Source organism: Budorcas taxicolor, chromosome 13 (assembly GCF_023091745.1).
Source record: "Budorcas taxicolor isolate Tak-1 chromosome 13, Takin1.1, whole genome shotgun sequence".
Taxonomy (NCBI): Eukaryota; Metazoa; Chordata; class Mammalia; order Artiodactyla; family Bovidae; genus Budorcas; species Budorcas taxicolor.
This window is the reverse complement of record NC_068922.1, coordinates 32,937,283-32,951,238: the sequence shown is the minus strand read 5'-3', so window position 1 is coordinate 32,951,238 and position 13,956 is coordinate 32,937,283. Positions and strand designations below refer to the sequence as shown.

At 37.8% G+C, this 13,956-nt stretch overlaps 1 protein-coding gene across 3 annotated transcripts in view; it reads right to left on the bottom strand.

Annotated features, from left to right (window-relative positions):
- Positions 1–562: 562 nt before the first annotated feature.
- EPC1 (enhancer of polycomb homolog 1) overlaps positions 563–13,956 on the bottom strand; it is a 95,336-nt gene continuing 81,942 nt past the window's right edge. For 2 of the 3 annotated variants that reach the window (XM_052650571.1, XM_052650569.1), the window contains exons 10-15: positions 12,124–12,476; positions 4,598–4,716; positions 4,432–4,518; positions 3,313–3,454; positions 2,844–3,207; positions 563–865 (exon numbers count right to left, since the gene is read on the bottom strand). In XM_052650571.1, the coding sequence (XP_052506531.1) occupies positions 793–865; positions 2,844–3,207; positions 3,313–3,454; positions 4,432–4,518; positions 4,598–4,716; positions 12,124–12,476 (1,138 nt within the window). In that variant the 3' untranslated portion in view covers positions 563–792. The remainder of the gene's footprint in view (positions 866–2,843; positions 3,208–3,312; positions 3,455–4,431; positions 4,519–4,597; positions 4,717–12,123; positions 12,477–13,956) is intronic. The other variant, XM_052650570.1, reaches the window with a different exon arrangement.

Here is a 13,956-nt window from a genome sequence, read left to right as displayed (position 1 = left end):
ACATTAGTGCTTTAAGTACCAGAACCCCCGCAGCTCTGCGGGCAGGTGGGGAGGGGGAGGATTCAAGAGACTTCATTTTTAGCTTGTTACTTGTCCTAATGAGAGTAGACCAGGAAGATCCCCATTGAACAGTACATTCCCCATTTTTTTTTTTAAAAACTGATGCCTTTTTTTTTTTTTTTTTGTAAAATTCTGTATGTATGTCACCATTTTTTTTTTTTCACATGATACACAGAAAACTCAGGGACCCAGAGGGGAACCAAGTTATGTTATACCATTTACAAAATACCAGGGAGTCCACGGCTACCTAACACATTTACTACAGCACAGGGACCAATGAAGGTACAGTGTACAAAAACCTGTAAACACGGCACAATAAATAGAGAAAACAGCAGGTTCCGCACCATGCACATGATGTGATGACACTTCATCTCGATACAATCTCACATCTCACACTCTTTGTTGCAATTTATTTCCCTCCCACCCCCCCGCCCCCAAGTGCAAAGCATCACAAATGAACATTTCTGTATTCAAGTAACGTATATACAAGGGTATTACAAATATGCAGTACTGTACAGATAATTGCTGTATTCTTAATTTACAGATGTTGATTTTTTTTCCTATTAACAGTAAGAAAAGAAAAGTTGAAGCATGAGAGATGAGCACTGCTGTCGAGTCCCCACAGCTGCCACAGAAACGCATGTGCTGCATTCCACCATCCCTTGCATTTGAAACGCTCCCGATGCATAGCACCTAGTCAAGTCCCCAGGCTGCGGCTCCGCTCCTGAGGAGCTACGTCACCTCCATCGCCACTGTGTTGTCTGCTATGTTGTTTAGTGCTGGCTTTTCTGAGTCATGATTTTCCCTGTTGAAAAAAAGAGGGCAATAGATTACTTCTCTGCAGTCAACTTAACCAATCGAGATGATCTTCCCAATGAAAGGTCTAGATGTTTTTAATAACCGAAAGAAATCTGACTCTTGGGACAGGACGGCAAGCAGAGGGCTATAAACCCTGATGCTTTATTATCAGGGACACAAGACCAGAAGTTAGGCTTGTGCTGCACATTCCGTAAGCAACTACATTACCAGTAAGACTGGAGCAGCACCCAAGCAAGCTAGATGGGAAAACACATAAAGAATCGCCACACTTTAGAGTTTCAATTTCCTCCTTGATTAGGCTTTTGCTAAGAATTTTAAAGAGGAGCGAAGTGAATGAGGGTCATTCACATCAGGCCTTCAAGTCTGGTTCTTTCTCCACGTGGAGCTGAGCAATCAGAAGACCAGGGTCTTAGCCGCTCCAGCCCTTCCACTGTTCTTAAGTAAAAGCAATCATTTATTGACTAGCTTTAGCTACACCCAGAATACTAACGAAAATGGGATGAGTCTCCAGCAGATGACGACCACTTCTTAAGCTCAGGGGCATCACCAGTAGTTCAGTGGTAAAGAGTCCACCTGCAATGCAGGAGATGCAGGTTTGATCCCTGGGTCGGGAAGATCCCCTGGAAAAGGGGATGACAACCCTCTCCAGTATTCTTGTCTGGGAAATCCCACAGACAGAGGAGCTGGCGGGCTACTGTCCATGGGGCTGCAAAGAGGCAGACATGACTGAGGCAACTGAGCACATGCTTAAAAGTTCAAAAGGAGAAAGGATGCTTGGGTCAGAAACTAATAGCTATAGTCTGCTGCTACAAAGCTTGCCCCCCTGCCTGGGGCCACTCCAAGCTGAGGACGTCTATGGATCAGCCTGGCCTTCAAGACAAAGTCCAGCCTCCTCCTACCACTAACCTTTCCAAATCTCTAGACAGACTAGTTACCTGTTAACTTCCGGTCACATCTGTATGTCCCCCCCTTTCTCCTTTTCCTCTTTGCCCAACCAAGATGAAATCTCATTTTCTAGAACATTCCCAGAATACCCTGGGTGTAAAAATATATATTAAAATTATAGCCACAATCTATACAATTAATGACAAGCATATAATGCTTTGTGACACTGCCAGAACAATTTTTACCTATTACCTACAATTCTATTATTTAACTTTTCACACTTTTATGCTTGTCCTCTAACTAAACTGAAAACTCCTTGTCTTTCTCTTATTTTTTCAGCCAAGTACTTTGTAGACAGCAAGATTTTAATTATTATTAATATTTAAAACAGAATAGAGCCTGGGCAAACATTCTAAACCATCTATTGAAACCTAAGAAAACAAGTTGGCACAGTATAAAATAAATGATGATTAAAAGTTGGCCTGGCATGAATACTGTACCCCTTCACATTGCTTACAGTATTCAGAGCAGCTTAGTGACTAGCCATGGTGGGTTCTGTTCTGTCCACTTGAAAAGCTGTGGAAGAAATTATGAGCAAAAGAAACATTCTACAGAGAACTCCTTCCATCCAAAGGTGGAATAAAAGGTGAAAGTACTATAAGCTCTTATTATACAAAGAAAATGATGTCCCAATTATAGATGCTATGTTCACTATATGCCATTAAGTTCAAATTCTCAGCAGTATGTAATTACAACATTTACCTGTTTAGTTCTTACAAAAATAAGGAATTCTCATCTATACACTTTTAACGTATATAAGGAAAAGAGCAAAAAACACAGGGAATTCTCTGGCAGTCCAGTGGTTATGAGTGTGCGCTTTCACTGCTGTGACTCAGGTTCAATTCCTGGTCGGGGAACTAAGATCTCACAAGTCACAAGGCATGGCCAAGAACAAACGAAAAACCCCCCAGAAAACCAGAAAGGAGAAACAAAACACAAATAAACAAGTAGAGAGCAGTGCCAGAGAACTTAAGCTAGATCTCTTATTTTCAACACTCTGAGCTTCGGTAACTACTCACCGTGGGACGGCATCCACAGAAGATGACGACGGGACCTTGGAAACTTGACAGTTTGCTGCAGCAGCCAGCTTTAAGGCAGACGACGGGACAGCACTTAAAGTCCTAGGTATGTGTCGTGCATTTATAGGGGTGATAGAGTTTACAGTGGCAACTGATGAAGGTACAGTCAATCGAATGTTGTTCCCAATCAGAACCTGAGTTGTGGTGGAGTTGGCAGCGGTCGCCGGGTGACCTGGCGCACTGTGGGAACCCGCAGTCTGGGTCACGCTTGCAGGCTGCAGCAAAGCCGGCCCTGCCGTCGACGGACTCGTGTGGACAAGTGCTGTGGGTGCAGTACTACTGAGGTGTAAGCCCTTGTATACTCCTAGGGAAAAGGAAAGACACAGCTCAACAACTGCAACTCTGCTTTTGGTTTATCACTGACGTAGGTCACAAAAACAATCACGTGCTGACACGTCTCTCTCCCTACCTGAGGCTGGAAGGACGCCGTTCACCCCAATTCCAAGCACCACATCCTCCTTCATCTTGAATCCCATCAGTTGTTCCGATGTCACCAAAGCAGAAGCAGCAAATTGAGCACTAGCAGAATCCAAAGTCTTGGACACAAAACCCTACAAAGGAAAACACAGAGCAGAGCTAATCAGCACCACTTAGTTTCCAAAGACTATTAAGCTACACAGCTATATGCCAAAATCAGTCCGCATACAAACGAAAGTGGCAAACCACTGAAATATCTTCATTTCTTCTTGACAGTCATAAATTTGATTAATGTTCAGGTCATCTTGTAACCCGAGGATTATAACGTTAAAAAATAAATTCTTTTTTGCTGTACATCGGATTTTGGACCTTAGTTCCCAGGGATTGAACCAACACTCCCTGCATTGGAAGGTGGAGTCTTAACCACTGGACTGTCAGGGAGGTCCCAAGGATTATGGATTTTGATCTTATGTGACAATATATAATATGAAATTACCAAAATAAACCTTTAAAATGTGGAAATGGTAAACCTCCAACACAAAGTGTTAAACAAGAAACATGCTAGTAAAACATTTCAATGATTTGCAATGAATCAATGCATGAATAAATTCATATAATGAATGACTGAGTAGGCAAAACTCCCTTCACCAAACTTACACACATACATACACAACCTAAGGCAGCCAAGGGACAGTAAGGTAACTACCCCTTTAGAACAGAGGAACAAAACATCAATCGCATCCTAACTCAGCCTGGAGATTAACAGGCCCCTTGAATTTTTTAAATGATATTTTCCTCTCAGATGTCTAGAGACACAAATCTCAGCCTTCCGTTAAGTTCTATAAATGTGCTTAAATGGCCAATATTTATCATGCTTTAGGTTCAAAAGTGGTTTCTTTTAATAGTAAAAGAAGTTATTTAGCATAATTTTTAATACATTTTAAGAAGAATTAAAAGTTCTCCAGATAATGAGCTGGGTGGGGCTGTAAGTTAACGAGGTACATTCACAGACTACAAGATCAGGCTTGAAGACAGGGTCTTCATCTCATTTGCGCTTTTAGGTTCTACTTTTTTACAATAGGAAGCAGAGGGTGACAGCTTCTATACTCACCTGTAATGTTCTTTCTAAACCCTGTATAGAGTGGCTATGATGTAGATTCAGGCGAAAGCCACTTTTCTGCTGGTTAGATGCAAGGTTCTATGACAACAGTTGGTAATTAGAGATGAACTCTGGTGGGAAACATGAGGGATAATCATAAGACAGACAAATCCCTCACCTGTGGCATGGTGGTGGAGGAATTACTACTTGCTTGCTGTTGCTGAATTTGTGCAAGCTGCTGTTTCTGCATGAGTGCCAGCTGCTGTTGATGTTGCTGGTATTGTTCGGCTGTAAATGCTGAACATAAAACGAGAGAACACTTTATAGAAACGCACAGCTATCACATGCAACTTACAATATACGAAAACAAATTTGAGCATTTAAAAAAATTTGCGCAAAATGAAAGCATTTGAGCATCCTGTTAAAGATCACTTCTGAATGAGAATTTCAGCATTTTTATAACCACACTTGACAAGAGTGGCTTGAGTTTAAAGAGAAATAAAGTGAAACTTTGAGTTGCACATACCAAAGAGAAGTGCTCACTTCCCAAGCTTTGAAACCATTATTTTTTTGGTAAGCTGTGACACTTGTGCTAGACAGTGTAAAAGGTAATACCAGCTTTTTTCAACCGCATGTTGGAAATTCAGCTTTGCACTGAGCTTAAGAAGAGATACAATAATTACCATCTGGTGTCTTTATTTATTCATACTATTGTCCTAATCCATTCAGATGATCTCCAGCAGTTCTGTGCAGAAATACTAGCTGTTCTACATAGTTCTGAATTTTAGTCATTACAAATATTTCCTCCATATGAAATATAAGGTTGTTGGTTTATTACCTTTTTTTTTTTTTTAAAAAAAGAACCCATCCTTTAAGTTTAACAGGAAGAAAAGAGGCTCCAAAGGTTAATTAATTTTCCCCACCCAATTAACCCACCTGGAAAAAATCCAGTCAATAAGAACGGAGTTGTTTATGTTGGCTTACTGTACAGAATGATGTCTGAGGAAAGACACTGTGTTATGCTACTTATGTTTGTCTATGGAGAGCTCAGTTCTAAAAAAAACAAACAAAAAAATGTTCATTTATTACCCCCCCCAAAAAGTGTGTGCAATTTTTAAAAAGGAAAACCTTTTTCTTTTTTTTTTTTGCCAATTAAAAAAAAAAAAAGAAAAAAACGTACATACAATCACAACATCTGACTTTAAGGCTTCTTTAAGAAGCCTGTGGTGTTTGGGTAAGAATTATTTCAGAACAGAAAAAAAAGGGTTAGCATGCATCCTCAGTCACTAGGGAATCTATAAACCATGCATATTCCCTCAATCTAAGGTTTAATGTCTTCAAAATACTGTCAACTAATTTGTCATCTTTAAAGATGTTTTGATAATTTATTTAGAATATTACATCATCAAGCTTTGCAATTTTCACTTATAACTCATGAGAATCTTTATCTTCTGGGGCAGAGTTTCTGCCTAGGACAACTAGAAAATACTTAGCTAGAAGTTAGGTAGAAATTCTACCATATTTTAAACAAGTCAGAAAACTGTGACATAATATTTCAGAAAACCTCTGAAGTTGCAGTACTTACACAGACTTTCATACTTGAGCTGAACTAATTTCCTGGGTCACAAAGGCAAAAAATCATTTGTTGGAAAAACTCTACCATTTATTTTCCTATTTTTGGTGTTACACATCTGTTAAGTTGATATATGTCCTGTGATGAGATTCTTCTTGTTATTTAGTCAGTCATGCTCGATTCTTTTGCGACCCCATGGACTGTGTCCCCAGGCTCCTGTGTCCACAGGATTTCCCAGGCAAGAATACTGGAATGGGTTGCCATTTCCTTCTTCAGGGGATCTTCCCGGCCCAGAGATTGAACCCATTATCACCTGATTGGCAGGTGGATTCTTCACAACTGAGCCACTAGGGAAGCCCTGTTTTTTTTCCTACTATGTTGGTAATCCTCAGCTCTGAACTCTGCAGGAAAAATTCTTTTTTATTGATAAATACATTTTTTTATTGATAAAAGGATAATCCATAAATAGTTTCATAAAAGCAAGTTTCTGTCAAAATGACCATTTCCATATAACAGAAATAAATTAAATCAGAACTTAAAAAAAATTTTTTTAAATAAGGCTGTCTTGAAACAGATTACAATTAACATAATATTTACCTTTATGCTTAAAAAATTTCATAAAAAGAAATTGCTTAATGCCAAAAAGACAACTTAAGTATTGCTAATATGTTTTTGCATTATCTACTTTAATTTCCTAAGCTTGAGTGAGTTGCCTAAATCTTGAATTTCCTGGTAGGAGATGCTTAATAAACTTGAAACAACAACAATAACAAAAAAAAAAACCCCATTACTGGAAGGTTACATCATTACATACCTAAAAAACAATAATTTAGCATTCACTAGAATAGATCTGTGTTCAGAACTCCATTTATATGAATGAAAATATTCTTTTGCAGAACTTTGCTGGTGTTTGTGACTTAAAAATTAGCAATATTAAGTTATAAATTGATTTCAATAAAGGTTCCAAATATTTTACCCTATTTACGTCAACATTTCAGTCCTCAGTCTCTGAGGGTTTTGTGAATTTCATTTTTTAAACAACTGTTAACTTTCTAATGCAGATCTAGAAATTAAAAAAAATGCAACCAACACTTTAGATCACTAACACTCACTGTGATTTTAGATCCCTATGTTAGCCTATTTCTTACATATCTCTATACTCCAGAGTCTAGTTATAAAAATTTCTCTGGACATTTCTGATAAATGTTCTAGAAGAAATGCACAGTATCATATACGCCAGAAGTGACAGTAGTAAAAAACATGGGTCTAGGGGCCAAGAGATACTATTTTCCTTTCATTCTCAGCTCTATCATAATTAGCTGAGTATACCTAAGGAAATTACTTAATCTTCTAGACCTCAGTATATTTATCTAAAATATACAAGTACTAAATCAGGTGATCATTAAAGTCCTTTTCAAGACATAACATGCTAAAGGGTTTCAGATTTCTTCTGAAAAATAACAATTCCAATCCAAAAGGCTGTATGGATGAGTAAGGAAAGCTTGGACAAACGTCAGGTAATAAATTTGGGCAAATAAAAGCTGAACTGGGTTTCACATTGTTCCTTACACAGGAAACTAAGATGACCTTGAATGCCATATAATTCAAAGCCTAACCAAATTCTAAGTGGAAATAAACCAAAATGACCACATTTCCCTAAATCTCTATCGAAAGGTTCTAGGGTGTGTGTCTGCCTCTAGATATGGTGTGGTGGTCAAGTTTACAATTCACATGGAGAGGGACAAGCCGGTCTGGTGAACAGATCACTAAACCTAGAATCTGAATCATTTCACGGAACCAAAGAATGTTAGATCAGGAGAGTTTCTTGGTGATTTCCTCTATAACCTCATAAATACAGATGAAGAAACTTTCATTTGAGATCACAAGGATTTTAGTAGTGGAAACTGCTAAACTACCCTGAAACCAATGAGATTTTAAATACAGAAAGAAATAGACAAAAGTTTGTTTTAGATTCAATATCATTAAAAAAAAAAAAAAATCCAACGTTTTATGTAGCAACAGTGTGCCTCATGCTTGTAGAGCCCAGAAACCACTGCTGTTTGGGTAGCTTCTAACAATTCTCTCAGGGTAGGAATTTAGATGAAATAATCTAAAACTTCATGAATCTACTTCTTATGCAAGGAACCATCATGTGCCGGGTACACCAGCCCTGGAACAGTCTGGTGTTCAGGCTGCTGGCCTTTAAGTCACATTCCTATAGCTGGTGCAGATCAGTGGAATAATTGGGGGAGGTACGGGGAGAGTGACAGATAACTTCAAAAAGGAAACAATTTCAAAATTTGAAAATTCAGTCTGAGGTGATAGATTCTAGGTTATCAGAATATACACTATGTTTTATAAACAAACAAACCCAAACGTCTATTTTAAAAGATACTCATCAATTAGAAATTTCTTTGAGCAGTATAAAGCAGAAAATTTTTTTATTGCAAGAAAGAGAGGTCACTTTAAAGAAATAAACATATGTGAAATGACTCCACACAGTATTACAGTATGACCCCTTAATCAGTAAGCTTGAATTGATAGTATGGAGGTCACAAGCACTTATCAGTTATCTAAAATACCCAATCTGAAAACAAAAATTTGTTGTAATTCATTTGATAACAAAGTACAACCAAATCTGAATTCATCTGGCTGCAAACATCTTGAACACGAGATTCCTTGTGGTCAAACCTGCCACTGAGTGTGACTATTCTCGCACTTCACTACACAACCATAGGACTATTAATGTATTTTACTATGGGGACCACCCCAGACTCTGCTGAGCAAGTAATTCGGAGTTTTGAAACATATTTAGATAAGGATAAGGTCCTATAAATTAAAAAAATCTAGTAATGAAAACATTCAGTGTTCAAATCTAGTTACTGTCCTACAATAAGATTAAAATTTTTTGCCAACTAATAAGGTCCTACTACTATACAGCACAGAAAACTCTACTCAACACTCCATAATGACCTATATGGGGAAAGAATCTAAAAAAAGAGTGGATAAATGTATTAATATATGTATAACATTCAGTTTGCTGTACCGCAGAAACTAACACAACATTGTAAATCAATTATACTCCAATGGAAATCTAAAAAAAAATTTTAATGCTACAAATAGAAGTAAACTGTGCTACTGAGTAAGCTACAGATAAGGAGACTTAGAAACTATCAATCTAGCTACAAATTTCCCATTGACTTACAAAAATAAATCTACCCTGCAGATATGGAAGTTTAGGAAAATGACTTAAAATGCTGATAAAATTTCACTGAGAAACAGGAATTCAAATCTTGAATATATAATGGTGGTTTAAAAATCACTTTCCTGTTTTCAGTCTTTCTGAATTAGTCCTTCCTAATTATGAAAAAAGGTATTAATTCTGAATCTGTTATCCTTTCAAACACATGCAAATGAACAGTCATGCAACCAACAGTAAGTTTTCAAAGATTGTTTATTTTTTCCTTTTTCTTTTGTCTGCACCTCACGACTTGTGGGATCTTAGTGCTCTGGCCAGGGACTGAGCCTCGGCAGTGAGACAGTGTGAAGTCCTAATCACTGGACTGCCAGCAAATTCCTCAAAGACATTCTTGTAGATAAAAGTATGAGAAAAATATTCTTGAAAATTGTCCAAATCACATTTTTTACTAAAGACTATTTAAAATACATGACTTATCCTTAAGTACTAAAATCTAGTTCTAGAAGCTCTTACATGGTGCCACTCTGCTGTGCCGTATTCAGAATACCAAGCACTCTAGCACCTGACGGCCCATCTGGCTGCACAGCTATGCAAAGCGGTGAAAGCCGGGAAGCAAGCAAAAGACTCTGACACTTGCCTACGGAAGCTCTGTGCTAGGGCACACACCCTGCGCTAGGGCACACGCCCTGTGCTGGCAACGACTGGCTTCAGGTGCCATCATGAGGCTTCCTATTTGGAAGTGAGAACAGGCACTTCTAGAGGATTATCCAGAAAAGGGATGATCAGTCCAGAGGGCATTACTCTATCACAGCACACATATTAATATTTAAAACAACGATAGAATAATAAAAAGTGGCTAAATTGACACCCACGTATTTGGCTTAAAATAGCAGGCAAGTGTATCAGCTGACTCGTATGTCACATAATGACTGGTTAAGGTCTAAAGTCAGTGTGGTAAATATTAAGCCTAAAAAAATTCCTTTAGCAAGTACCATGATGAGTCCATCTCCTTTCAGTTAAGTCCAACACAGCCAGATTTTCCTCTGGCATCAGACTAGATCAGAGTTTTTGTGGCTGAATTCCAGACAGAGTAGTTTCATTTGCATTTAGGGGCTATGATAAATGAAAAAAAAAAAAACCTTCTTTAAAAAACTACATCAAACGAGATGAGATCTTAACAGAGGGTAAGGCAGCAACGCAAGCACCGACGCTGCAGAAGGAGCCGTAACAGCCTCACTCCCCTCATCCCCAGAGTGGCTCACGCTTCTAGTTCAACTGTGCTTAGAATCCTCTGTAACAGCTGAACTGCTCAAGTTTTCCTTTCCTCCAGGGGAATTCAATGAACTTAGAGGTACACATGACATGAGTTCCCTGTTATATACTTTACAGCGAAAAGCTTTAGGTTTCTGGAATATTCACAAACATGAAAGAATAAAGTGTTACCCTAAAGCAATTCTGTAAGTATACAGAAAGACCTAGGAAATTTATGGGAAAATTGAGAATTAAGTGCAAGAGAAAACAAATGATAAACTCACTCATTTAATCTGATTACATATATGGGGGAAGGAAATAATAGAAAAGAAAATTACACAGTTATTAAAGATTTTTTCAGCTAAATTTTCGGTAATACTGTTGTTCCATGTTCATCTTTTAACATTCATTGGCAAACATAAATCAAGTAAGTGTTACACTATCAACACTCACTTAAGTAGTATAGCAAAACAATTTATGTGAAAAAGATCATATAAGATCCTTAAGGCAGTTATACAACTTGAAGAAATGGAGAAGATAAGAAATTGGTCTAACAAGCCAGTTTTCTACATCTAGTCCCAAAGAATTTTAAACAACTTAATCTTTATCAGGGAAACATAAGTTTATACTATTAAAATCTCTACACTCACACCATATAAGACCTTCATGCTGAAAAATCCTTTTGACTTTTAAGACTATAAAAGCAGAGAGAAACTGAATCTTCATGATACAGACTCCAAAATTAATGGGATTATAAGTAATCTGTTAGGTAGGCCTCAGAATAATTTAATTATCTTCTACTTGATTTCTGAAATGAGTTTATATTTCTTATGAGCTGAAAGACTTCCCTTTCATGGAAGTACTTTATTTCTAATCACAAAGAATATTAATTTATGGAAACTTTTCTGAAGGTAATGAGGCACATTTTCATATTTATTAGGTTTAACTGTAGCCTTACCAGATAATTAGGGGGACAGATTAAATTATCTTTATAGCCCTTTCAAAATCTGTATTTAAATTATCTTTATAAATATCTGCAGTAACAACTTTAACAGTGAATTTCTATAATCTACATGCCTCAAACAATTGGCATTTGCTTTAAAATAGAAAACTAAAATTTGGGGAATATTTTAAGTAGATGGCATTTATATGAGACCCATTTCACAGTGTAGGCATAATGCTAAAGTACATATTACCTGAAATGTTTCCAAATTATTAGAATAATCCTTAAACTTAGATGTTCTTTGAAAAGTTAGTGGCCCTCTTATAAATTATTCTGAATTACTATGTCAGCAGAAAAAGCATGGCTATCTATCAAGTTGCTGGCTTACTTTAAAGCAGTCTAGTAAAAGCCCAGAAAAGTATCCACCATCAATTTACGGTCCATTTTCTTTCCATATTATTTGAAAACAAATAGCTGAATCCTGGTGGTTCATGAAGTGCAGCAGGAAACAAATGCCAAACATTATAAACAGCACTAAAATTCTTGGGTCTACAGATATGTTTAAATGAAGACACATGCACAATCGGGATTCAAATAAATACTTAAACCTAGATTTTAAAAAAAATACTATTTTAAGAGAAGGGGACTTTTTGCTGAAAGAATTAACAGACCACATATTCCCAAAACTGAGGAACCCGAGGCTTCTACAGAAACGCACATCAAAACGAATGAACGTACCGAAGTGTGCTGACCCACTGCTGCTTTTGCTCTGCGTAGAGGTACCGCATGTCTGGGTCCCGGGTTGTGCTGTGCCTGCTCGATTTGTACTCCTGTACAATTTTCGACAGGAGAGCTCGTCATTGTCACTCTCATGTAGGGATGGTGTCCGAGGCCTAAAATGCCGCCATCGACATGATTTGATATTGACGAGTATCTGACTGAGGTCTTTAGACAAAGATTTGTCCGAGGTATTTGTTTCTGAGGTATTGGCAGGCTGATTGACTGGAGAATGTTGTGGTGAGGAAAGCATGTCCAGATCCAGATGGCGAAACACGCCGTCGTAGTCTGAGAGCGCTCTGTCCAGTAAGACCCTGATAAAAACCAGTCAGAAAATGTATGTAGAACAGCTATTCAGAAATTACACAAGAGTTTTTTCCTCTCACCTCCCCAAGTCCCCCAGAGCCATCTCATACCAAATATTTAAAAGCTATAAATTTGCTCATTTCAGTATTTGGCTCTGTAGGCTAAACTCTCAATTTCTGTTAAGGTTCTTGCACTTTTTAATGGTTCGATTAGAGAAGAAAGTACTCCACCTTGAAGAATAAAGTATGCTGTCCACCTTACAACAGAAAGCCTTCTAACCATATGTTACTGTCACCATACAAGAGAATTTGATCTTTCACTTCCATTACAAAGCACCAACACATTTATGAAGCATTGCTAACATATCTGTTCCTTAAGCAATAAGTTTTTTTTTGTTTTTTTTTTGATGGAGTAGGTAGCTTCCCTGGTGGCTCAGAGGTTAAAGCGTCTGCCTGCAATGTGGGAGACCTGGGTTCGATCCCTGGCTCGGGGAGATCCCCTGGAGAAGGAAATGGCAACCCACTCCAGTATTCTTGCATGGAAAATCCCATGGATGGAGGAGCCTGGTGGGCTACAGTCCATGGGGTCGCAAAGAGTCAGACGTGACTGAGCAAGTGACTTAACTTAACAAAGGTAGGATAAAAACAACAAAAGTATGTGATCTTTGGATATTTTACACTATTAAAATTTCTTACAGACAAAATATTTGAAGTCACCACTCGAGAGGATTTATTTTTACTTTATTTATATAAACTTCATAAATGAATCTATCTTAAAATGCTAACACTAACTAATGCTAATATAGAATAAACTATAGCCAACATAGAGAACTTTCACTACTAATGATGAGGTTGAAAAAGCACTCAATAAAATGTGTCTTAACTGTATAATTCTAAACTGACATGAAATGGTAACAACTGCAATTAAGATCAAAAATGAAAGAAACGTGTATAAGTCATTAATTTACTGTAAATTATACCCTTAGGTTTCTTCCTGAAGGCACCTTGATCTGTTTTGCCTTTTAATTTTTTTTCACTAATACCATACATGAGTCTTTCTTTTCCTTCGCTTTCATGTGTTTGGCAATCCCTCCCTTCCCCACACAACTTCTCACCTAAAGACCTCCAGAGCATCAAGACTCCATCAGGTCTAGACAAAGGCAGGTGTCCTGACAAGCTGAGGTCAAGATCAGGTCCCACATGAAGCCAGGAGCCTTTCCTCTGATGAGTTAACTCAGTGTACTAGTTGTACGACATTTCTTAGCCTATTTAATCCTATTTCTCAGTATCTCCCAGAACGCCTAAAATAATTTTGGGTAATTTCTTTAATGTCATATGGGATTCCCTGATAGCTCAGTTGGTAAAGAATCCACCTGCAATGCAGGAGACCCTGGTTTAATTCCTGGGTTGGGAAGATCTGCTAGAGAAAGGATAGGCTACCCACTCCACTATTCTTGGGCTTCCCTTGTGGCTCAGCTGGTAAAGAATC